This window comes from Salmo trutta, chromosome 4 (assembly GCF_901001165.1).
Source record: "Salmo trutta chromosome 4, fSalTru1.1, whole genome shotgun sequence".
Taxonomy (NCBI): domain Eukaryota; kingdom Metazoa; phylum Chordata; class Actinopteri; order Salmoniformes; family Salmonidae; genus Salmo; species Salmo trutta.
Window position 1 is genome coordinate 27,589,078 of NC_042960.1, and position 26,252 is coordinate 27,615,329.

General features: G+C 41.9%; 1 protein-coding gene across 3 annotated transcripts in view; it reads right to left on the reverse strand.

Moving 5' to 3' along the window:
• The window catches only part of dennd1b (DENN/MADD domain containing 1B), a 200,919-nt gene extending 174,956 nt beyond the window's left edge, over positions 1-25,963 (reverse strand). The window contains exons 1-2 of one of the 3 annotated variants that reach the window (XM_029750398.1): positions 25,486-25,963; positions 24,776-24,840 (exon numbers count right to left, since the gene is read on the reverse strand). In XM_029750398.1, coding sequence (XP_029606258.1) covers positions 24,776-24,840; positions 25,486-25,502 — 82 coding nt within the window. In that variant the 5' untranslated portion in view covers positions 25,503-25,963. The remainder of the gene's footprint in view (positions 1-24,775; positions 24,841-25,485) is intronic. The other 2 variants (XM_029750399.1, XM_029750400.1) reach the window with 2 other exon arrangements.
• Positions 25,964-26,252: the final 289 nt, after the last annotated feature.

Consider the following 26,252-nt stretch of genomic DNA (forward strand, 5'->3'; position numbering starts at 1 on the left):
TTTTGCTCGTAAGCAGGAATCAGGAGGATGGAATTGTGGTCAGATTTGCCAAATGGAGGGCGAGGGAGAGCTTTGTATGCATCTCTGTGGCCCTAGATGCATGTAGCCTAGTGTCCACATGGTCACTAGTAGAGGTCAACCGATTAATCGGAATAGCCGATTAATTAGGGCCGATTTGAAGTTTTCATAACAAATCGGTAATCAGCATTTTTGGACACTGATTGTGGCCTATTTTTTTTTTTTTTTACCTTTTATTTAACTAGGCAAGTCAGTTAAGAACACATTCTTAGGAACGGTGGGTTAACTGCCTTGTTCAGGGGCAGAACGACAGATGTTTACCTTGTCAGCTCAGAGATTCGATTTTGCAACCTTCCGGTTACTTGTCCAACGCTCTAACCACCTGCCTTACATTGCACTCCAATACTAAAGTGCCTATAAGAACATCCAATAGTCAAAGGTATATGAAATACAAATGGTATAGAGAAATATTCCTATAATAACTACAACCTAAGACTTCTTACCTGGTAATATTGAAGACTCATGTTAAAAGGAACCACCAGCTTTCATATGTTCTCATGTTCTGAGCAAGGAACTTAAACGTTAGCTTTTTTTTTTTACATGGCACATATTGCACTTTTACCTTCTTCTCCAAAACTTTGTTGTTGCATTATTTAAACCAAATTGAACATGTTTCATTATTTATTTGAGGCTAAAATGTTTTTATTGATGTATTATCTTAAGTTAAAATAAGTGTTCATTCAGTATTGTTGTAATTGTCATTATTACAAATAAATAAATAAAAATAAAAACCTGGCCGATTAATCGGTATCGGCTTTTTTTGGTCCTCCAATAATCTTTATCGGTATTGGCGTTGAAAAATCATAAAATCGGTCGACCTCTAGTCACTAGAAATAACGTTACTCACAATACAGGCAGGTGAGAAATCATCCCAATTCAGGCATTCAATGTATGCGCTGTCGGTAGAAGGACTCAGCTTCGTCAGGAGTTTCTGAAAAAAATGGACCTCGCTTTTAAAGGTGACTTGTAGACGGGCAGGATAAATCGGCCCAAAGCGGATTCCCTTCTTGTACAGAGTGGACTTGATGTCGTTGAATGCGGCCTGTTTCTTCGCCAGGCTAGAACTGAAATCCTGGTAGAACTTGATCTTGTGGCGTCGCCATGTTCCCTTACCCACCGAAGGACGAGCTCATTTTCTTTGTATCAATGGAACCGCACTATGATGGGACATGGTCGGCCAGCTGGGCGAGGTTTCGGTGCAAGACCGCGGTTGGCTCTATCGAGTTCAGGGAGATTGGGAAAAGCCTCAACGCCCAAAACTTCCTTGAACAGCTCCGCCATGAACTGGGTTGGAGATCCTTTCTCAGAATCCTCTGTCAGTCCAATCACGCGGATATGCTGGCGTTATGAACGTGAAATCAAATCTTCCACTTGTAGCTGCAGTGACTTGTTGGCGGCGGCCACATCATCAAGCCTGGTTTCCAATGTAGTGAGTTGGTCCCTGTGTCCAGACAGCCCGGCCTCAACTTTGGCCAATGTGGTAGTGTGAGATGCCACAGAACCCCGGTTGCCTGAATTGGAGCCAGTGCAGCCGCCAGTGAGACTTTCAGCAATTCGGTGAATTCTGCTGCCAAACTTTAACGCGATTTCGCCAGCTCTCTAACACTGGACATCCTTGTCATCGGGGTCGCCGTATCACCCGGAGTGGCTTTTGAAGCCTTAAATGAAGTTGGGATGGTAGCCATTTTAGCTCTAGTTGATTTGGTGGAGTGTGAATCTTTTTCTGTCAATTTTCCAAAGTGTGTGACTGGTTTGCTCATGCTAACTTAAATACACTCTATTACTGGGTAATTTAAATTACTTTTGAGGTCATTAGAAGTATGCATTTAGGCGATATTGAGGATTATTTACAAAAGTTGTCGGAGAAGAGACCTCGTGCAACTTCTTTCTACATTGCTCAACCAGAAGCCCGGAGCCAATAAACCTACTGAAGCCATTCATGTTTGAGCCAATCGTTGCCCCAGATCAAAGAGTTCGTTCTCGTAGCAGTAACACATATGCCGACTGAAACACCTCAGCATGATGGTCGGCGTTGGCAAACACAAACTGGTGTGAGTGGGGATGCTGTCAGATAATGGCTAGAGTAGGAGTGTGTGTGTGTTGTAGAGAGATGGTGGCGATACAGCACAAAGTCCCAGCGGATGGTGGCTGTATTACATCCAGTCAGAGGTTCCTGTTAGTCTGTCTGGGTGGCGATGTATTTATTGGACATGTCACTAATCCTTATGAAGGACTTCCTGGCAGAAGAAGTTACTTGACCAATCAGTAGCCGATATGCCAGTTAAATAATTTGTGAAATTTTGCTTGATTATAAATTGTTTAAGGTTAATATCAGTCATGGGTAGGTGCTCAATATATGTAATCAGTATCCCATAACGATGTTTATCATCAGCGCTGTTTGGCGCGTTGGGAACACATTTACCTTTAGACATCCGGAGTCCAAATTGCAGACAGCATCATGATTCACGAAATATTCTAACCAATAATGGGGTGTGCTCATTATAAATACATTGTGATTTATTTTTTTCGGTATCAGACTAACTTCTCTTGTGATTTTGTTTACAGAGCATACAGGCTGGCAGTTTATCGCCAGTTCACCCTATGGGCATGAGAGAATTGTCTCATCCCTGCGTGTGTCGTTTCTTCCAGCAGGCACGCATAGCCAGAAGCAAAGGCATTGAATAAAAGTTTGAATCAAACCAGTTCATTTAGTAAATCTAGCCTAAGACATAGACCTAATGCCTGCGCATTATGTAAAAATTGTATTAGTGAGCTTGTCCACTATAACAACAGGTTCAAGCGTAACCAGATAAACTTGCTTTGAAGATTAAAACTAGTTTCAGTGCGCACTAATCCCGTGTCCCTGTCGCTAGAATATTGACTTAAACTAGGAATGGTCAGTCCTTGCATCTATAGCTCTGTCTATGAATTTGAGAATGGTTACATTTCTCCAGCCCCATCCCTCAGCTTTTTACCGAAAGAGGAGCAGGGAGACACTTTGTTATTGTTTCTACTGCTGATTGCCACTTTAAGAAGTTAAGATGCTGATTAAATACACACCAAAATATGTTAGACACTATAAAAATGTCCCATCACTCAGAGTTAGTGAATACACAGCACAGAAAACAATCAAATATATTTTACAAAAGCCCCTTTTCCATCAAAATAATAACCACAGAGGGTGTAACAGTTCAACACCTCAGGAGCAAAATGTCAGTTGGCTTTTCATAGCTGAGCATTCATAGGTTGAGAGAGTTGAAACAGCAGAACCGGGACAAGGTAGCACATCCGTTGAAACAGGTAAAAGAAAAACAATTCCACTCCGATTCCCTTTATGGATTGGTGTATCTTTGAATTCGCTGTTGAATGGCCTTCTCCATTTTTGGAACACCATCCTGCTACCCCAAAGTGATCGATAGTATATTTTGGCTCGCACTGTGATGATTGTGTTTCTGAGATCTCGGGTTCATACAGTGAGTTATGGTCTTCACTGATCTCACTCTACGTCAGCGCCATTTGTGGCGTATAGGGGCAGGACTCGGTTGTATACTGATGGTCGTGTGCGCAATCTAGCGGGGCACTGAGCTCTTTAGTGATGGTCCCGATGGACCTCTTCTCCACCGCAGCACAGGAACACTCTGGCACCATGGGGTCCGTTTGGCATGCTGTACTAACCGTTCTTTCCTGTTGGTAGAAAACAATTAAAAGGCATCTATTAGGCAATAGTTATATTCAAGAATCACTGCGTATACTTGAAATAAACAATAGCCTTAGAAATAACATGAATTTGCGTGTACCAACTGCCTCCTGCACAGTCTCCTCCAGGATGAAAACATTTTCAGGGATGAAGATGTCATCCTAAAAACAAACAAACGTTTTGTTAAGACAACTGAACCCAAATATATCAGTTGGCATTAACAAGTTACCTGTCTTGTATGCTTTGTCAACACACAGACACACAGCAAATACAGGAACTTTTTTCCAGCAAATATTAGCTATGTCAACTTCAGTCTAGCTAAATGAGCTAACAAAACATTACAAAAACAAATCTGTCAACAAAATGTATTACAGTACTTGACTATCTGAGGTGCAAGCTAGCTACAGTAACTAACATTAACAAATAACAGGGGTACACAGATAAACTGTGTTGCAATTTTAGTTGCAGTTGAGTTGCTTGCTAACATTATTTGCTGGGGTTGTTACACAAAACACATGTCCAGTGTCTAACGCTAGCCTAGTCAACAACAGGCATGACCGGTTAACGTTACCTCAGGCTCCATTGCATTGACTCGTGTTGCCTCCTCCGTTCAGTCGCTTTTGCTTCACTCCAAAGTCAGCGATGTTGATGATGGTCGGTCGGTAACCCCTACACCATAACATCGAAAGTGCCCTTCATCAAAGTGCCTCCACAAAATGCTGTCTGCAGATCCTGCTAGCTCGAGCTGGCACATCCTTCCTTTTCAGGACACGGAGCCACTTCTTCAAAAGTTGTAGGTCCTTGGGCAGCCGGTGGTAGTTTACCGAGGGGTTGTTTTTGGAGCCAATTCATACAGCCTGGCGCTATACAGTTCATGTTTGAATTACTACTTGCTGTTGCCATCTTCGTTGTCTGCCCCTAACCTCACTTTCTTCAATTTAATCTCCGCGTGAAAACTCAATACCACAGACAATTTGCTGATTCCTGCCAGTGACGCACTGGCGTCAGTCGTTACTACGGCAATTTAAAATGGCGCTGACCATAGATCAAATAAAACTTGTCGGTGATCAAAATACTAAATATAGAGTTGTTTTTATGTTAAATGCACATGTTTAGTATTAGTGGATTGAATAGCTCTTTGCTTAGATTTACTTCCTAAAGTGTTTCCATTCCTCTTTAAACCAACTGACACATGAGTGTTGGGGGAAGTGGAAGTTTTCTTGGAGGAAAATTGGAATTACAATAAAAATGTGTTCCTTTATTAGGGTTAAGCTAATTATTACCATAACTCCAATGCATTTACATTACGTTGGTTTACCTCTTTACGTTGCTGGTCCAAAGGCAGTTGGATATGCGATGACTGAAAAGTTGTTTACATGTTGTGTTGGCTGAGAATCAATAACGGCTGTCTTAAAGCATGGTTTTCCCCCATCAATAATCCTGTCTAAAGAATAATGATTGGCTGGCTCTTATGAATTTAATATGAGCCTAGTTTACCAATGAACAGAATTAACTCCTAATGCTTTATTGTAGTTCTGATAACTTGCCCAGGCTTTTAAGGAGCAACTGTGTAAATGTAGTGATGGAGAATATTGTCGTTACTTCATATTAAGGCAAATCCATTTGAATTCAATCACTTTTTGACAGCACCCCTTTTTGATTTTAACAAAAATGTCCATACATATTTGCCCATTGTAGAAGTGTTCAGCAAGTGAAATATAAAAGGTGCTCAAAGTTGAGCCATTTTGCACACAACACACCATTCCATGAGACATCCATATCTTCACTGGAGAAGATAAACGATTGAGATTGATTTATAAAATATTCATACCCCCCATATGCCCCCCTAGACACAACTATGACAACATAATCATCAAAAATGGGTCACAATTCCTGCAGCTCTGTGAACGCTGTGTATGTTCAGTCGTGGCCAAAAGTTGAGAATGACACAAATATTCATTTCCACAAAGTTTGCTGCTTCAGTGTCTTTAGATTTTTTTTTGTCAGATGTTACTATGGAATACTGAAGAATAATTACAAGCATTTCATAAGTGTCAAAGGCTTTTATTGACAATTACATGATGTTGATGAAAAGAGTCAATATTTGCAGTGTTAACCCTTCTTTTTCAAGACCTCTGCAATCCGCCCTGGCATGCTGTCAATTAACATCTGGGCCACATCCTGACTGATGGTAGCCCATTCTTGCATAATCAATGCTTGGAGTTTGTCAGAATTTGTGGGTTTTTGTTTGTCCATCCGCCTCTTGAGGATTGACCACAAGTTCTCCTTGGGATTAAGGTCTGGGGAGTTTCCTGGCCATGGACCCAAAATATCGATGTTTTGTTCCCCGAGCCACTTAGTTATCACCTGGATGGTTGGGAGAAGTTGCTCTCGGAGGATGTGTTGGTACCATTCTTTATTCATGGCTGTGTTCTTAGGCAAAATTGTGAGTGAGCCCACTCCCTTGGCTGAGAAGCAACCCCACACATGAATGGTCTCAGGATGCTTTACTGTTGGCATGATACAGGACTGATGGTAGCGCTCACCTTGTCTTCTTCGGACAAGCTTTTTTCCGGATGCCCCAAACAATCGGAAAGGGGATTCATCAGAGAAAATGACTTTACCCCAGTCCTCAGCAGTCCAATCCCTGTATCTTTTGCAGAATATCAGTCTGTCCCTGATGTTTTTCCTGGAGAGAAGTGGATTCTTTGCTGCCCTTCTTGACACCAGGCCATCCTCCAAAAGCCTTCACCTCACTGTGCGTGCAGATGCACTCACACCTGCCTGATGCCATTCCTGAGCAAGCTCTGTACTGGTGGTGCCCTGATCCCCCAGCTGAATCAACTTTAGGAGACGGTCATGGCGCTTACTGGACTTTCTTGGGCGCCCTGAAGCCTTCTTCACAACAGTTGAACCGCTCTCCTTGAAGTTCTTGATGATCCGATAAATGGTTGATTCAGGTGCAATCTTACTGGCAGCAATATCCTTGCCTGTGAAGCCCTTTTTGGGCAAAGCAATGATGACGGCACGTGTTTCCTTGCAGGTAGCCATGGTTGACAGACGAAGAACAATGATTCCAAGCACCACCCTCCTTTTGAAGCTTCCAGTCTGTTATTCGAACTCAATCAGCATGACAGTGTGATCTCTAGCCTTGTCCTCGTCAACACTCACACCTGTGTTAACAAAAGAAAATCACTGACATGATGTCAGCTGGTCCTTTTGAGGCAGGGCTGAAATGCAGTGGATATTGTTTGGGGGGGATGTTCAGTTCATTTGCATGGCAAAGAGCTTCTTTGCAATTAATTGCAATTCATCTGATCACTCTTCATAACATTCTGGAGTATATGCAAATTGCCATCATACAAACTGAGGCAGCAGACTTTGTGAAAATTAATATTTGTGTCATTCTCAAACCTTTTGGCCACAACTGTACATAGTCAATGTTAGGCTTCGAGGTGACTCCTTTGGTAGGTACACCTATAGCTCATCTCTTGGCAGTAGTACTGTAGACTACTTTATCACTGTCCTCAACCCAGTCTCTTAGAGCATTCACAGTCAGTCCACTGTCACCCCTATCAAATCGCAGCAAAAATCACACTCTACTTGAACAGAGCTACGCTCAATCATGAGGCATCAAAGTCAAAGGAACTGAATAATATTAAGAAATGGTACAGATATATTTCCATACTACTTTCCTTGTATCAAAAAACTGTTAGGCAACAACAAATTCAATCTCTTCTAGACAATTTCTTGGACAAAATGTTCCACTGTAATAGTGAAGGTGTAAACTTAGCAGTAGAAAACCTAAACAGTATAGTTGACCTCTCAGATTCCCTATCAAATATAAACATTTCAAGCAGATAACCTAAAACAATTAACAACAAATGGTTTGATGAAGAAAGCAAAAACCTAAGGAAGAAATTGAGAAACCTATCCAACCAAAAACAGAGAACCAGAAAACCAGTGCCTACGCCCTCACTATAGTGAATCACAACAACAAAAATACAGTAATACACTACGGAAAAAGAAGGAACTGCACGTCAGAAATAAGCTCAATGTAATTGAAGAATCGGATCCCACCCAGCTGGGAGCGTCAGCTCAATGGATACAACATTTCGAACATAATTAGATTAAGGGTGAGACTGATTTCTTTCAATAATTGAACTTAAAGTGCACAGAATTAATAGTACCAATTAGACATTAATTGAACATTTGTTAATGTCAGAGTGGGCAGTTAACATTTTTATTCTAAGGGGGTAAGAAAAAAAATGTCACGTAGCTAATGATATATTTTCTTGAAAGACATGTTATCCTTATCCTAGGTTGTGTGGTAGGTTGGAAAAGAGAGTCTAGTCTCTTATTTACCTAAGTAAGAAGTGGGCAGTTAGGCGAAAAGGGTGTTTGTTGTCTTTAAAGTATTCCTGAGGGATGTGGAGTAGGTTTGGAAAAGATAAATAGGTATCTTATTATGAACCCTAGGAATGTAGGCGGAAGTTTATGAGAAATCCTGTTTAAAGAACAGGTCGCGTACCAGTGTGTTTGTCTGACGCCTAGACATTGTATTTCGGCCATTTTTTTAGGGTGTGGTCCGGACATTGGATCCCGGTGGGATCGGTCCTTGCAGGTTTCCCAAATATGGAAACTAGAGGGAATTTCTTATTATGGAAAATTTGGTTATAGTAAGATGTTAATGGAAAAGTTTTGACCTTACAACTTCGGGCCCCGTTATAGAAGAAAATATTCCTGCAGATTATACAAATATTGATTAATTGTGTTTGGTATTGTGTGAATGTGATATATGAGAGTTGGGTGAAGGTGGAAATAAGTCTTAATCTGGAGTTTGGATAATAACATATAGAATTACAGTGAGGGAAAAAAGTATTTGATCCCCTGCTGATTTTGTACGTTTGCCCACTGACAAATAAATGATCAGTATATCATTTTAATGGTAGGTTTATTTGAACAGTGAGAGACAGAATAACAACAAAAAAATCCAGAAAAACGCATGTCAAAAATGTTACAAATTGATTTGCATTTTAATGAGGGAAATAAGTATTTGACCCCCTCTCAATCAGAAAGATTTCTGGCTCCCAGGTGTCTTTTATACAGGTAACGAGCTGAGATTAGGAGCACACTCTTAAAGGGAGTGCTCCTAATCTCAGTTTGTTACCTGTATAAAAGACACCTGTCCACAGAAGCAATCAATCAATCAATCAGATTACAAACTCGTCACCATGGCCAAGACCAAAGAGCTCTCCAAGGATGTCAGGGACAAGATTGTAGAACTACACAAGGCTGGAATGGGCTACAAGACCATTGCCAAGCAGCTTGGTGAGAAGGTGACAACAGTTGGTGCGATTATTCGCAAATGGAAGAAATGCAAAAGAACTGTCAATCTCCCTCAGCCTGGGGCTCCATGCAAGATCTCACCTCGTGGAGTTGCAATGATCATGAGAACGGTGTGGAATCAGCCCAGAACTACACAGGAGGATCTTGTCAATGATCTCAAGGCAGCTGGGACCATAGTCACCAAGAAAACAATTGGTAACACACTACGCCATGAAGGACTGAAATCCTGCAGCGCCCGCAAGGTCCCCCTACTCAAGAAAGTACTTATACATGCCCTTCTGAATTTTGCCAATGAACATCTGAATGATTCAGAGGACAACTGGTAAAAGTGTTGTGTTCAGATGAGACCAAAATGGAGCTCTTTGGCATCAACTCATCTCGCCGTGTTTGGAGGAGGAGGAATGCTGCCTATGACCCCAAGAACACCATCTCCACCGTCAAACATGGAGGTGGAAACATTATGCTTTGGGGGTGTTTTTCTGCTAAGGGGACAGGACAACTTCACTGCATCATTTGACGGGGCCATGTACTGTCAAATCTTGGGTGAGAACCTCCTTCCCTCAGCCAGGGCATTGAAAATGGGTCGTGGATGGGTATTCCAGCATGACAATGACCCAAAACACACGGCCAAGGCAACAAAGGAGTGGCTAAAGAAGAAGCACATTAAGGTCCTGGAGTGGCCTAGCCAGTCTCCAGACCTTAATCCCATAGAAAATCTGTGGAGGGATCTGAAGGTTCGAGTTGCCAAACGTCAGCCTTGGAGAAGATCTGCAAAGAGGAGTGGGACAAAATCCCTCCTGAGATGTGTGCAAACCTGGTGGCCAACTACAAGAAACGTCTGACCTCTGATTGGCAAAACCCTTGTTGGCACCAAGTACTAAGTCATGTTTTGCAGAGGGGTCAAATACTTATTTCCCTCATTAAAATGCAAATCATTTTATAACATTTTTGACATGCACTTTCCTGGATTTTTTTGTTGTTATTCTGTCTTGCACTGTTCAAATAAACCTACCATTAAAATTATAGACTGATCATTTCTTTGTAAGTGGACAAACGTACAAAATCAGCAGGGGATCAAATACTTTTTTCCCCCCACTGTAGGTCTCCCTGGCACTGACAGACACACAGACACTAATCATGGAATGGAATGTCTTATCACCAAGCGATCGAAAATCTACTGTCAATGTTAAATCTCAGAGGCTTCTATCTCTTCACACAGACACGTGAGAGTTCTAAGAACTCTGTTTTTCTTAGAGGCAACATAATAGACAGTGTGAGTACTAATATAGGATTACATTCTAATATAAGAGTATTGTGATTAACATAATGTTGTAATTCTATGACAACCACTTATCCAATCTTTTCAGCTCTAACAAAGAACAGCTAAAACATACATGATCAAATACAAATCTTAGAATCAACTATTAAAGACTACCAGAACCCACTGGATTCTCAAATTACATTGAATGAACTACAGGACAAAATACAAACCCTCCTACCCAAAAAGGCCTGTGGGATTGATGGTATCCTAAATGAAATGATAAAATATACAGACCACAAATTCCAATTGACTATATTTAAAGTCTTTAATATCATCCTCAGCTCTGGCATATTCCCCATCGACAAAAGTGGAGACAAATGTGACCCCAATAACTACTGTGGGATATGCGTCAACAGCAAATTTGGAAAAATCCTCTGAATTATCATTAACAGCAGACTCGTACATTTCCTCAGCGAAAACAAATGTACTGAACAAATGTCAAATTGTCTTTTTACCAAATTACCGTATGACAGACCACGTATTCACCCTGCACACCTTAATTGACAAACAAAAAAGCCAAACAAAGGCAAAGTCTTCTCATGCTTTGTGGTTTTCAAAAAAGGCTTGAGACTCAATTTGGCATGAGGGCCTGCTATACAAATTGAAGTGGTGTTGGGGGAAAAAACATACAACATTATAAAATCCATGTACGCAAACAACAAGTGCGTGGTTAAAATTGCAAAAAAAAAACATTTCTTTCCACAGAGCCGGGGGGTGAGACAGGGATGCAGATTAAGCCATACCCTCTTCAACATATAGATCAACAAATTGGCGAGGGCACTAGAACAGTCTGCAGCACCTGGCCTTACCCTACTAGAATCTGAAGTCAAATGTCTTCTGATGATCTGGTGCTTCTGTCCCCACCCAAGGAGGGACTCCAGCAGCACCTAGATCTTCTGCACAGATTCTGTCAGATCTGGGCCCTGACAGTAAATCTCAGTAAGACAAAAATAATGGTGTTCCAAAAAAGATCCAGTTGCCAGGACCACAAATGCAAATTCCATCTGGACACCGTTGCCCTAGAGCACACAAAAAACTATACATATCTCGGCCTAAACATCAGCGCCACAGGTAACTTCCACAAAGCTGTGAACGATCTGAGAGACAAGGCAAGAAGGGCCTTCTATTCCATCAAAAGGAACATCTCATCGGTATGTCGAATTTGGATCTGGCTAAAAATACTTGAATCAGTTATAAAACCCATTGTCCTTTATGGTTATGAGGCCTGAGGTCCGCTCACCAACCAAGAATTCACAAAATGGAACAAATACCAAATTGAGACTCTGTGTACAACGTAAAACACCAAATAATGCATGCAGAGCAGAATTTATTGAACCTTTATTTAACTATGAAAGTCAGTTAAGAACACATCCTTATTTACAATGACGGCCTACCGGGGAACAGTGGGTTAACTGCCTTGTTCAGGGGCAGAACGACAGATTATTACCTTGTCAGCTCGGAGATTCGATCCAGCAACCTTCCAGTTACTGGCCCAAAGCTCTAACCACTAGGCTACCTGCCGCCCCAATTAGGCCGATACCCGCTAATTATCAAAATTCAGAAAAAAGATGTTAAATTCTACAACCACCTAAAAGGAAGCGATTCCCAAACCTTCCATAACAAAGCTATCACCTACAGAGAGATGAACCTAGAGGAGAGCCCCCTAAGCAAGCTGGTCCTGGGGCTCTGTTCACAAACAGACCCCACAGAGTCCCTGGACTACAACACAATTAGACCCAAATCATGAGAAAACAAAAAGATAAATTACTTGATACATTGGAAAGAATTAACAAAAAACAAAACTGAGCAAACTAAAATGCTACTAGGCCCTAAACAGAGAGTACACAGTGGCAGAATACCTGACCACTGTGACTGATCCAAAATTAAGAAAAGCTTTGACTACGTACAGACTCAGTGAGCATAGCCTTGCTATTGAGAAAGGCCGCCGAAGGTAAACTTGGCTCTCAAGAGAAGACAGACTATTTGCACACTGCCCACCAAATGAGGTGGAAACTGAGCTGCACTTCCTAACCTCCTGCCAAATGTATGACCATATTACACATATTTCCCTCAGATTACACAAATCCACAAAGAATTCAAAAACAAATCCAATTTTGATAAACTCCCATATCTATTGGGTGAAATACCACAGTGTGCAATCACAGCAGCAAGATTTGTGACCTGTTGCCATAAGAAAAGGGCAACCACTGAAGAACAAACACCATTGTAAATACAACCTATATTTATGTTGATTTATTTTCATTGCTTTGGCAATGTAAACATATGTTTCATTACTTTGCCAATAAAGCCCTTAAATTGAAAATTAATTGAGAGCGAGACAGAGACTATAGCGTAGAACCAGAGTTGTAGTTTCTCTTCAGTTGTCAGACAGACAGCTCCAACATTGGCAAGACAGACAGACAGCTACAGGGTTGCCAAGCAGCCAGAGGCCAATCCTCCGCTGCCCAGTAACGTCCACCCTGCTGTCTCTCTCTCTACAGTCCAACAGAGCAGGGCCCAGAGACCAGCAGGACTCTAGAGCAAGACTACTGAGTCTCAATGTCTGAGTGACAGATGAGAGGGAGCTTCAAATTAGCCAAACAAACAAAAGAGCAAGGCAGAATGAGATGCAGATAACTTCATAAGTGAGTGTCAAACTATGAGCAGTTATGATGACTTCCTAATTTCAACTTAAGAAAATAAAAAAACAAGGCAGATATTTTTCCATCTACATGGAAGCCAATTTAACTAACAGAAAGGAGAGTGAGAGATAGAACAAGAGAGAGAGAGCGAGAGAGAGAAAGAGAGAAAAGGGTGTGAGACCCGGGGGTTGTCCAGGAGTGTTGGTGCCGGTGTGTGGAGTATGGCCTCTCTTATGACCAATCAACACCCTCCTCATTACCGTGGCATCTGCAGCTCCTCCAATGGCCTTCCGCCTGGGTGTGAGCCAACCGCGACCGCACCACGAAGCCAACAACCAATCAAAACGCAGAACCAGCGCGCGGGAGGTCAACGTGCAAAAGTGACATTTTTGCATAATGTCAGCATTCAACCTTTTCTAAAAGTGCTACCATGCGGGTGTTTGCAGTGCGAAGACGCAGGAAGGGAGGGGGGAGGGAGGAAAAGAGAAAATGCATATGGAGAGAATATGTGGAGAGAATATTGCTTGAGGGTGTGATACAGTAGCAGGGAGGCAGAGAGCAACGCAGCCGGCTAACTAGCTGGCAGGAGGTGACATTCTGAGACCTTGGGTTGCAGTGAGAGAATGTTCTCTGGAACAAGAACAACAGTTCTGATTCATAATTGGTGCATGCATGGAGCGAGTGAAGTTAGGAGGGCATCTGAATCAAAGGCCATTCTGTTATTATGGCTGTCTGGTTCCTCAACTCAAATCTATGGAGATGCAACTCTTATCAGGATAGAGAGAATGCATCAATATCAATACAGCCATCAAGCAAATCATCTCAAGTAACGCCGTTCAATATGAACTCCTACAGTATTACCAGTAAAGAGCCATCTGAGGCACTTGAGACAGGCCATGAATTTGTCCACAATTCATTGGAACAAGACACATTACTTGATGGAACGCGACCACTGTTCCAGTTCCATCGCCACACACAGAAACCAATGGTCCATAAATCAAATACTGATAAACAAAAATCAAAGACTGATAAAGCCACTGACTGGTGTTGTGTTTTTTTTTTTTACAACAGCAAATCGTTCAGCTAATTGCAGCATGAGTGCAGTTGTAAAATGGATATGGTGATCTATTAACTTCATAGCTTTGTTACCGGGAGCAATCTGGCTGGAGCGAGCGGCTAGGACAGGTAGCATCTGTTCCCACCTACTGCCGTTGTTTGGCACCGCACCGCTAGCATCATCTGCTAGCTTTGGCAGGGCCCTGGAAACACGTCAATATGGCTCTATGTAGCGGAGTGCCGACAGGGGCCCGCACTAGCTAGCATGCCAGTCACTCTCAGGGAGCCGACATGATCTAGCTCAGCTCACTGCCTGCCTGCCTAGGCATCCACTACTCTGAGCCAAGAGAACTGAGCAGGGCAGAGAGGGCTGCTGTCTATAGGCCTGCTGGGGAAAGCAAAGGACTCACAGTCATAGAGAGTTTGACTAGGTTGGCCAACGTTACAGTTTAGACCCTGTTGCTTCCTCTGAGCATTCAATTCTTCTGCACATAATGAACATGTGAATTGTAGGCTAATTCTAATTTTGTTGCAGAGTGAAGTTGCTCACCTTTTAATTTACCTGAATATTGAGCCCTGATGATAACTCTACGGAATCACAAACCACATTTCTGCCTCCACAGTTGCAATAATTCTTAAGAATGGGGTACTGTACGCTCGTAAATATAGCCTAGTCTAACGACTCTAGGCTAGCCCATGAACAAATCAACAAGATGTCACTCTACTAAAGGTTTTGATGACTCCTGGTCAGACATTTTTCAGTGTCATGCTCATTGTTTAATACAATCTCTATGAGACAAATCATTGCCAGACAATTTCGTATTCATTTTCATGCATTGTAAGAATGAAACCACTCAACACTGTGGCATGGCTTCCCTAAATTATATAACATTACATAACCCCAAATGTATAACCCGAAATTACATAACCCCTAAATGTGCATTGAAGAAAGTACTGCATCCAAGTACCAGAGTTAGAAGCTGATTTAAATTCAAGGCTTTAAGTCAGAGTCTAGCCCAAAGTAATGTGCAACAATATCTCCTATGTGTGAGTGGTCATCCAGCCCAGCGACCATTGCAGTCAGTCAGAATAACCCTGTACTGCAGAGTGCTGATCTCAAGCCTTTTATGAAACCCTGTGTGCTGTGCTCTACTACTGGGAGGTGGATGAGCTGGCCTCATTCAATGATGTAAAGTAAGAATGCATTTAGACCTATACTATTATTATTACTAGTGTGTGCATGAGACTGGGAGTGGTATATGTACATACATGTATGCTATATAGAATACCCATACAGAGCCGTTCTCAAACATGGTTAATGTTAAGAGCAACATGCACTGTGTGTTTAATGATAGTTAATTATAGTTCAGTCAGCAATTCCCACACACAAGTGACACATACTGTACGCAAAAATGCACAAGACCATATGCACATATTCTCTCTTCTGGCCAAAATCTCAGCTCAATCAATGTGAAACCTGCATCAGAACAAACCCACTCTGTGTCCTGAAGTTGCTCGTCTCCCACTGGCCTAATGCCACTACTATAAATGGAAGGTGTTAACGGCTGTGTTGACACATACAACAGACAGAGCGGTAGGAGGGTGTGAAATATATAGGCTGTTTAAAGTTTTATTAGTCGTACGTACAGGATAAACATTGTCCAAATAAGTACTTACTTGCGGGTTCCTTCTCGACAATGCAATAACAGTAAGAAATAACAAAAGATAGGAATATGAAGAGGGGAAGAGGGGATTGGGGGACAAGTGTTTTAATTGTGCAGTATTTAAGAGTCTGATAGCAGCAGTTGTGATGTGTGTGTGTGTAGCATGAGTGAGTGGGTATCTGTGTGCTAAGGTGCGGAGAGTCAGTGCAGGTGGTCAGTCCAGCTCAAGTGTTCAGCAGTCTGATGGCTTGTAGATAGAAAGTGTCACCGAGTACGTTGGTATCAGACCTCATGCTCTGATGCCACTTGTGGCTGGGGTGTGTGGGGTCCTTGATGATGCTGCGGGCATCCTCAGGCCAACAAGCTCAGTCTCACGTCAGAATTCATAAATGTTTATCAAATGTCAAATTTCGAAGTTGTTCCAAAATACCTATTTCTAAGTGTTTAAGTTAAAGCATTAACTCCACATTTTTAAGGCTAGGGTTAAGTTTAGGCATAAACTCCAAATGGTTAAGGTAAGGGTTTAAAAAGTTTGGGATAGGCTTAAAACAAAAACAACTTTATCGCTGGATTCGAACATGCAACCTTTTCTACATAGAAAGATGCCTATCGTTGTCTTTTTTCCCCCTCAATCTTATCTCATCGCTGCAACTCCCCAACTGGCTCGGGAGAGGCGAAGATGGAATCACGCGTCCTCCGAAACATGACCCACCTAACCGCGCTGCTTAACACCCGCCAGCTTAACCCGGAAGCCAGCCACACCAATGTGTCGGAGGAAATACCGTTCACATTTCATAGCCTTCATGTTCCTGTTCAATACTAATTGAAACTCTTATTGTATTCAAAAAGGTTCTTCTGGCCTTGATGACACCAAGAAGATCTACAACTACCACACTCAAGAGCCAGAAGAATTTCAGAGAACTTCTTTGCTGCAAGATGGAGGATCCTGAGACGAGTCCTTGAAGTTGCCCCAGAGAAAGCAGAGACCATTGTGAAGGTCTGCATGGCCGTTCACAATTACATTTGCAGCACAGACACTACAGACATTGACAACAGTCATCAACACAGTACATTTTGTTACAGCCTTATTCTAAAACGTATTACATAATTTTTCCCCTCATCACACACAATACCACATAATGACAAAGCAAAAACAGGTTAAGACATTTTTTGAAATGTATTAAAAAAAATTTTTTTAAATGAAATATTACATATTATTAAGTATTCACCTTTGGCAGCGAGTGCAACCTCGAGTATTCTTGGGGATGACGCTACAAGCTTGGTACACCTGTATTTGGGGAGTTTCTCCCATTCTTCTCTGCGGATCCTCTCAAGCTCTCAGGTTGAATGGGGAGCGTTGCTGCACAGCTATTTCCAGGTCTCTTCAGAGATGGTAGATCAGGTTCAAGTCTAGGCTCTGGCTGGGCCACTCAAGGACATTCAGAGACTTGTCCCGAAGCCAATCCTGCGTTGTCTTGGCTGTGTGCTTAGAGTCATTGTCCTATTGGAAGGGGAACATTCACTCCCAGTCTGAGGTCCTAAGCGCTCTGGAGCAGGTTTTCATCAAGGATCTCTCTGAATTTTGCTCCGTTCATCTTTCCCTTGATCCTGACCAGTCTCCCAGTCCCTACCGCTGAGGAGTGGATTCCATTTGGTCACTCTACCATAAAGGCCTGATTGGTGGAGTGGTGCAAAGATGGTTGTCCTTCTGGAGTTCCCACAGAGGAACTCTAGACCGCTGTCAGAGTGACCATCGGGTTATTGGTCACCTCCCTGACCAATGCCCTTCTCCCCCGATTGCTCAGTTTGGCCGGGCGGCCAGCTCTAGGAAGAGTCTTGGTGGTTCCAAACTTCTTCCATTTAAGAATGATGGAGGCCACTGTGATCTTGGGGACCTTCAATACTGCAGAAATGTGTTGGTACCGTTCCCCAGATTTGTGCCTTGACACAATCCTGTATCAAAGCTCTACAGACAATTCCTTCAACCTCATGGCTTGTTTTTTGCTCTGACATGCACTGTCAACTGTGGGACCTTATATAGACAGCTGTGTTTCCAAATAATGTCCAAACAACTATATTTACCGCTGGTGGACTCCAACTTGTAGAAACATCAAGGATGATCAATGGAAACAGGAAGTCTGACAGAATACTTATGTAAATAAGGTATCTTTTTTTTTTATTTTATACATTTACTAAAATTGTGATTAAATGAAGACGTCATACCATAAAACTTAAATTAATAGCCTGGGCGTTTATTTGCTTAAAATCCCAGAACACAACAGGATCTGAAAAGAGTCAGGCTTCTATTTCCTTAATTTTGAACTGATATGCAGCCCGGACACTTCAATTGTAAAGTACCTCAATAACAAAAAATATTGTTGCTTTGATCACATCAGAAGATCTCCTCGCAATCTCCAAAATACAACAGCCACAGGACAACTTTGTTTGGACCTCGTAAAGGACCATTCGCCGAAACTGAAGACATAGCTAGCTAACAACCTCTTTTTCCACGTGGGAAAAAAACAGTGGACAGAGACCGGCTAGCTACGTTAGCTAGCTCGGATTTTCTACAAGGAATCTGCCTCCCGAAAAAAAGCTTCTCCCAAGTGGGTGTGATACCTACTGCCGTTGCCTGCTGCACTGCTGCTTAGATTCCACCTGGCGATCTGTTCACCATCTACCCTGGCCTGTCTCCCCCTGTCTGGTACAGGTACCCCCGCCACACACCGCCCTCTCTCTAAGCTTTCACTTGCCTCCAGAACACATGCACTGTTGGGGCGAGTGACTCTGAACTTAAAATGATTAGCCCCAAGTCGTTATATTTTTATTGTGCTTTATGTCATTTGCCTCATGACTCCTGCGTGCTTTGTTGACTATGAACTTGCTTGTTTACCCAACCGTGGGACAGACTGTTTGTTCCCACACTCGGGAATCTGACTCTCTATTGGTTACACGGACCCTTGGTCTCCCATCTAATTCTAACCACCTCTGCCGGCTTTGTATTCATGTTACCTGATGCAATTGCTGTACAATATGATCTTGTTTCCATCTAATGCACATTCAAATGTCATAAATCAACAATGCAGAGCTCTCCCTGTCCTCTGCCGTGTCTTGATTGTATTACTGCTGATGATGTCTGGAAATGTGCATGTACACCCTGGCCCATCTACTGTTGCTAGCCCCAATTCTGACTTGTACTCTGATATCTGATTCACTGATTTCTGCTCTCGTAAAAGCCAGAAAACCGTTCTGCATGTTAACACTAGAAGCGTATTACCTAAAATCGATCAATTGAAAGTGTGGGTTCACAGCTCAAATCCAGATGTGTTGGTCATTACTGAGACGTGGTTAAGAAAGAGTCTTTTGAACACTGATGTTAACCTTTCTGGTTATAACCTTTTTCAGCAAGACAGATCTTCCAAAGGTGATGGAGTGGCAATCTTTACCAAGGAACACCTTCAGTGCTCAGTTGTCTCCACCAAGTCTGTACCCAAACAATTTGATTTGCTGGTTTTAAGCATTAAACTTTGGAATAGCTCTTTGTTGACTGTTGCTGGGTGTTATCGTCCACCATCAGCAGGTACCCTACCTGCCCTAAGCTTTCTCCTGGCACCTTATACTTGTCCCGCTAGGTGACCTAAATTGGGACATGCTTAAACCACCTGACCAAGTCCTAAAGCAACTCCCTAAATATGATGGAAACCTCGCCACCACTGGACTCTGGAGCAGGGGAAACTTGTTCTCTGGAGTGATGAATCACGCTTCCCCATCTGGCAGTCCAACGGACTAATCTGGGTTTGGCAGATGCCAGGAGAACGCTACCTGCCCGAATGCATAGCGCCAACTGTAAAGTTAGGTGGAGGAGGAATAATGTTCTGGGGCTGTTTTTCATGGTCCGGCCTAGGCCCCTTAGTTCCAGTGAAGGTAAATCTCAACGCTACAGCATACAATGACATTCTAAACAATTCTGTGCTTCCAACTTTGTGGCAACATTTTAGGGAAGGCCCTTTCCTGTTTCAGCATGACAATGCCTCTGTGCACAAAGCGAGGTCCATACAAAAATGGTTTGTCGAGATCAGTGTGGAAGAACTTGACTGGCCTGCACAGAGCCCTCACCTCAACCCCATCAAACACCTTAGGGATGAATTGGAATGCCGACTGCGAGCTAGGCCTAAATCACCCAACATAAGTGCCCAACCTCAGTAATGCTCTTCGGCTGAATGGAAGCAAGTCCCCGTAGCAATGTTCCAACATCAAGTGTAAAGCCTTCCCAGAAAAGTGGCGGCTGTTATAGCAGCAATGGGGGGGGACCAACTCCATATTAATGCCCATGATTTTGGAATGAGATATTCGACGAGCAGGTGTCCACTTGTGGCCATGTACTGGATCTGACTTCAAAAGATTACTACATAACAACTGTTCTCGTCTCTCAGCTACCAGCCCTAGAAAGAGAACAGGACACTCCCCATGGTAACAGACATGTAGGCTAATAATAGGCAGCGGCACAGTGTGACTAAGTGGTCTACTCTGCTGACCAAGGTTACCATACTGTCCCAACAGCAAAAGGAGAAAAAAAAACATACAGACCTAGGCCTACCTCTAGCCTTCCTACGGTCATTCTAACAGGGTTATTCTACAGGCATGTGGCGAAGACGCACCACTAAGCCCCATTTGTGAATCCGATGCCATTAAACGTAAGCTACTTTCGATTTTATAAAGGACTTCATTCATTTGGACTTCTGATAAATAGAATTCAAATAACAAAGCCCTTATTAAATTAAATATAGCCCACATTTAATGACATCGGATTGACAAATGGGGTTACACTAGGTGTAATCTCTTGTAGACAGATGCACATAACATAACTGGTATAATAGCAGCTGTCAACAGACTGTGGGATGCGACGACTAACGAGTAACTTGGTTATTTATTTTATTATTTTTAAAATAAAAGATTTATTTGGACAAATCACGAGTTTGCAGGTTTTAGCATCTTTCGATTTTGGGGGGGATATTTGACCCATAGACTTGCAAAGAGAGGGGGTGGCCCTCCTTGTTCAGCTTCTGTTTTCTAGTATCTTTTCTGACATTTCTATCCTAGAAATTAATAAAGCATCTGAGCAATTACACAAGATTTTAGTTCTGGGTATCTGAGATTCCCGCCATTTCAGACCGCATTATTTCTGCCTTATGAATGTTTGTTCATGTTTCCCCAAATTAAACTTAATTTCTGTTAAATCTACACTCCATTTAATCTTACAATAATCGCTAATTCCCGTTACTTGTCTGTTAAATTTAGGTACGATATATCGTTGTTTTTTTGTTTTCTTACTTTTTACACCCTTTTTCTCCCCAATTTCGTGGTATCCAATTGGTAGTTACAGTCTTGTCTCATCGCCGCAACTCCCGTACGGACTCGGGAGAGGCAAAGGTCGAGAGCCGAAGGTCAAGAGCCATGCGTCCTCCGAAACACAACCCAACCAAGCCGCACTGCTTCTTGACACAAAGCCCACTTAACCCAGAAGCCAGCCGCACCAATGCGTTGGAGGAAACCTGGCGACCGTGTCAGCGTGCATTGCGCTAGGAGTCGCTAGAGCGCGATGGGACAAGAACATCCCTGCCGGCCAAACCCTCCCCTAACCCGGACGATGCTGGGCCAATTGTGCGCCGTCCCATGGGTCTCCCGGTCGCTGCCGGCTGCGACAGAACCTGGACTCAAACCAGGATCTCTAGCGGCACAGCCAGCACTGCGATGCAGTGCCTTAGACCACTGCGCCACTCGGGAGGCCCACAATACATTATTGCATTTAATTTACCATTTCCTCTCCTCTGAGATGTTTAAAGTGCACTGGAGCTCCTCGTCTGTGTCAAATGGACGATAAGCCTACCTTTTAAAATTACAAGTGCACGCTAATTGTGAATTAAGGCTCCTTTATGGATGGGTTATGATTATGATTGTATAATAATAGTCTAAAGCAGACAATGTAATTACAAATTGAATACCAGTTTGGTTATTTAAAATGTCATTTTGACAGTGGTATATCCCAGGGAAGGGCTACAAGAATATACCCACCTGTTTCATCTTTCTTTGGCAGTTCTATCTTGGCAATTGAGAGCTGAGGCTGACAAGGCTCCAAACTAAGTCTTTATTGAATAGACAGGTTTGCCTGCTTCAATGCATTTTCTTTTCATTGAACAGTTATATAGCCTTTTGAAAAGTATGTAAAAATAAATAGGGATTATTTTGAAAATATTGCCAAAAGCTCTCTGGACCACTATCATCTGTTGTACAAACACAAGCTCTGCATGTCCTGCAACATTTCCACACTTAATTAAAAGAATTGGAGGCCCCTTACACTTCAGTGTTGTGACGCAAAAATTCTAGCAAAATGCATCGAATTAAAAAGATATTGTCGGATATTATTAATCTTAAATCAGACAGTTTTTTAATATATGATACATTGGAGATAATAAGACTGGTAACAATAGAACACTATGAAAAATCTGGGAAACCAAGCATTGTATTCATAGCTAACTTTGAAAAGGCTTTAGATGAGGTATGACTGGAAATTATACATAAATGCTTAGAATATTTACATTTTGGGGAATATCATATACAGTGGGTTAAGGTTATGTATAGTAACTAACCCTAGGTGTAAAATAGTAAATAATGGCTACTTCTCAGAAACTATCAAACTGTCAAGAGGAGTAAAACAAGGTTGTCCACTATCGGCATATCTATTTATTATGGCCATCAAAATGATAGCTCTTAAAATCAGAACGAACAATAATATCAAGGGGCTAGAAATTGTATTTGGAATGGTAAGCCAGACAAAATGAAACAGGCCTATTTAAAAAACCTCACCACTAAAACCTTCTGTGATATCGTTAACTAGTTGGAAGTGAAACTTCTTCCATTATGAACAATAGTAACATGAAGAGGCTGAAATATGAGAACTGCTTCTGCATTTAGGCTATTAGCTGTGAAAACATGGCCGTTTATGATAAAATTATTGGAAATCAAATCTATTTCAAATGAATTGTCTTTAGCCATATGAAGGCAGTGGGTAGATAGATGCAAGGTGCTTTTGGCAGCGTACCTAACACATGTTCAGTGTACCGAAGGCATGCTATGGCTGGGCTGTGGTGAGAGTAATAGAGGAAGTTTCAAACAGCTAGGCCAAAGCCTGTCCATTATGACTCAGAAAGAACACTATCTGATACCACACACACAAAAAACACACAAGACAAACATGTCACGAGGAACCGAGTCTAAAGCACACAGTGGAGCTCAGCATCACCATAGCAACCTAATACCTCAATACAGACCTATATTAAGTATACATTTCATGCTCCCACACAATCCATCAATCTGAATTGAATAATATCTTAAAACAAGACAATCTATTTCATTCATAAGCAGTGTAGAAGAAACATATCATTCCACACATCCCCATAGACTAGAACCCAGGCCAATTTTAAAGGAAAGGGGAAATCAATAAAAATTGGAAGTTTGGTCGAGTCCCTGTTTTGATATCTGAAACCCATTTTTCTAAAACAACAACCTGTCAAAATCACAAGAGTCCATTTGCAACAAATATATCTCTCTGGATCTCCTGTGAGCCTAACAACCTCTCCTAATGCCTGGCCATTCATCCACATCATAACCCACTTCCTGTACCCTACAACTCTCCTGTCCAATGAGGAGGTAGTACTCGGCTGTAGCAGCACACTTATCCAATGAGGTATAAGAATTTGGTTGTTCCATGGGAGCTGAGGGGAGTGTAATGTAGATGTGAGCTCCTGAGAGTCTGGCTCCGGATACGAGTCTGACCCTGGATCATTGAGCGAGAGAAGCCAGTTATTTCAGTACAGGCCCAAGGTTTATGAGTTTGGTTTTAAATCTAATATCTTCGTTAGGTCCAAGGATAAGTTTCCCTCTTTATTCTGGTCAGCTCAGCAGCTGCACCACTGAACCATCCACAGAACACCTCTTTAATGTCAGGACTGAGGGGGAAAACGAGAGAGCTGGTATATGTACAACAACTGTTTTTACCTGATATTCAACTTAAGGGTGGACATTGGATATCAATGTGAAATATAGGTTGTTTTGTTTCCCATAGGCTACTCAGAGAAGTTAGAACCGTTCTTTGTTGGTCAGAATCATTCCCTGGTTATTCTAAGCACTTTGTGTTTTCTGTTCGACTGGTGGAATGTTTGACAATCACAAATATAAAGAACAGCTGATGCTGGCTGCTCATGGCCTGGACTCAGCGGTTCCCAAAACAGTCTCTGTTGGGAGTCGCTGCTGGAACCTGGGTTGTTGTGGTTTTAATTTTTTTTTAGAATGATCTATTTGGTGAGTCACAAGACAATGAAAAAAGGGTAGATCTGGATCATAATGCAAAAACTCATAAAACAACTACTCCCTTAACTTTCCCTCATCCCCTATGAGTGATAGTGAAATAAGACTCCAAACACTGGAATCTATGCTCCCAACCAAGTGTGATTTTGTTAGTCAACATTCCAACCTTTAACCTATCCTTAGATCTTCACCAGGTGTCAGTCTGTTAACTGTTGGAAGCCTGTTATATTGGTGAAACAGTCTGGTAGTCTTGGGCCACGCCTAATAACACCACCTCCACTGTAGCCTAGGGCTTACTGTACCAAGGTGGACTCTGACTAATGCCATGTCTGGTGAGAATGTGACTCTCACTTAATGTCTGTTATCTGCAGTCTAAGAGTTTCCTAGTATTTAACCTAAATGGGCACGCTATTCACAGCTTTTATAAACAAAAACGTTTCTGTTTCTAAAGTGTCTTGATAGTATTGTCTGGCAGTGTGTAAGATACTAACTAGGCAGAGGGGAAAAAACATGATATTCAGATCTGTCCATTTCTCTCTCCATCCAGGGCAAATCAATAAGGATTTGTGGTGTAACACAAACATGCTCATGTTATCTTACCAACCTTCATTTTCAGATGTTGGGCATGCAATCTGTAGTACCAAATCAAACGTCCTTTCGGGAATCTCGCTGTAATAAAAACGAGATTATGACTTTAGCTAGGGGCAAAATAAACGTGTGTACAAACATAATGTATGGTATGCAACAATTGCTAACTAGCTACATCAACAATATATGCAACATAGCTAACTATAAATCGTAGCAATAAATCATTTTGAAACAGTTCATATAAAGGAATCATCTGTCGAGTTCGCTCTGTGAGCTAGCCAGACATCAAAGCAATTGGATTCTCGCGTGATTAATTTGATGGTCAAGAAATAACTTGATGATAGCTAGAGGTAGCTGACATTCGTGGTGAAATGCCTTGTACCTAAAAGTCTGTATTGATACCAGATGATATCGTTTACTTTAGGACCGTTAAATACTAGAATAAAGGTGAGCTTTGTCTTAGGCTAACAAGCTACTTAATTTAGCAAGTTGATGAAGATGTATGGCTAGCCTTTAGCAGGCTTGCTAATTGGTCAGCTAGCGCGAGACAGCATTAGACTGACCCAAATGCTAACTCATGCCAGACAGCCAGCTAAATAATTCCATTATTAACTATAGGTATGTCAAATTACGCCACGCGTTGTTCTACAATTCACACACATTTAATAACGATCCATAAAACAGTGTTACGTATAATCTATATAAGTAAATAAACTCGCCTCTTACTTTATTCTGCTGTCCATGGTTTACAACATCGCGACAGATCGCGCCACCGGCTTTACTCTTCGAGACCAAGCTTGCGTTCTGAAGCAGCGTGAGATCCGTAACTTGTTCAACCTTTCTATTTGATCCCTGCCGATAGTACAGGCACACTTCAAAGATGTATGGTATCTAGTAGCGATGTGTCTTCCTTGTTCCTGATCTGTGCAGCTGGCCGTTTCAGTACCACAGTATTGCTCATCGCTAGATGGGATGCAGTTTATGTCAAATATACGTCAAAAGTTGATTTATTTTAGCCTACCCTTTTCCTAACCTTGACCTAATTATCCTAACCTGTGACATTAATTATCGTAACCAGCTGTGGGAATTCTCCTAACCTACAAAAAGGACATGCTTGTCAATTCTGACAGAAACTGTACCCAGTCTAGGCAAAAATCCACGGTATTGCCACAACAAATAACACCAGGAAGTGGCTGTCAAAAATGTAGTGACGTCACCTCGTTTGATAAACCCTTTGGATGTCTCCCCCAAATCCTCAGAACAGGAGTGGTTTCATCATGTCTCCCTCCTTGACTAAATCTGATCTCCTTATTATCCAATCCAAGATGGCATAGCAGTCAGATGTCCTTTGTCCTCGTCTTGTCGTGTCCCGTGTATATTTTTATATATATATATATATATATATATGTATATATATGTATGTGTGTATATATATATATACACATCTTTTCTTCGCATATCTTTTTATATATTTTTTTCTAAAAACTCAACTT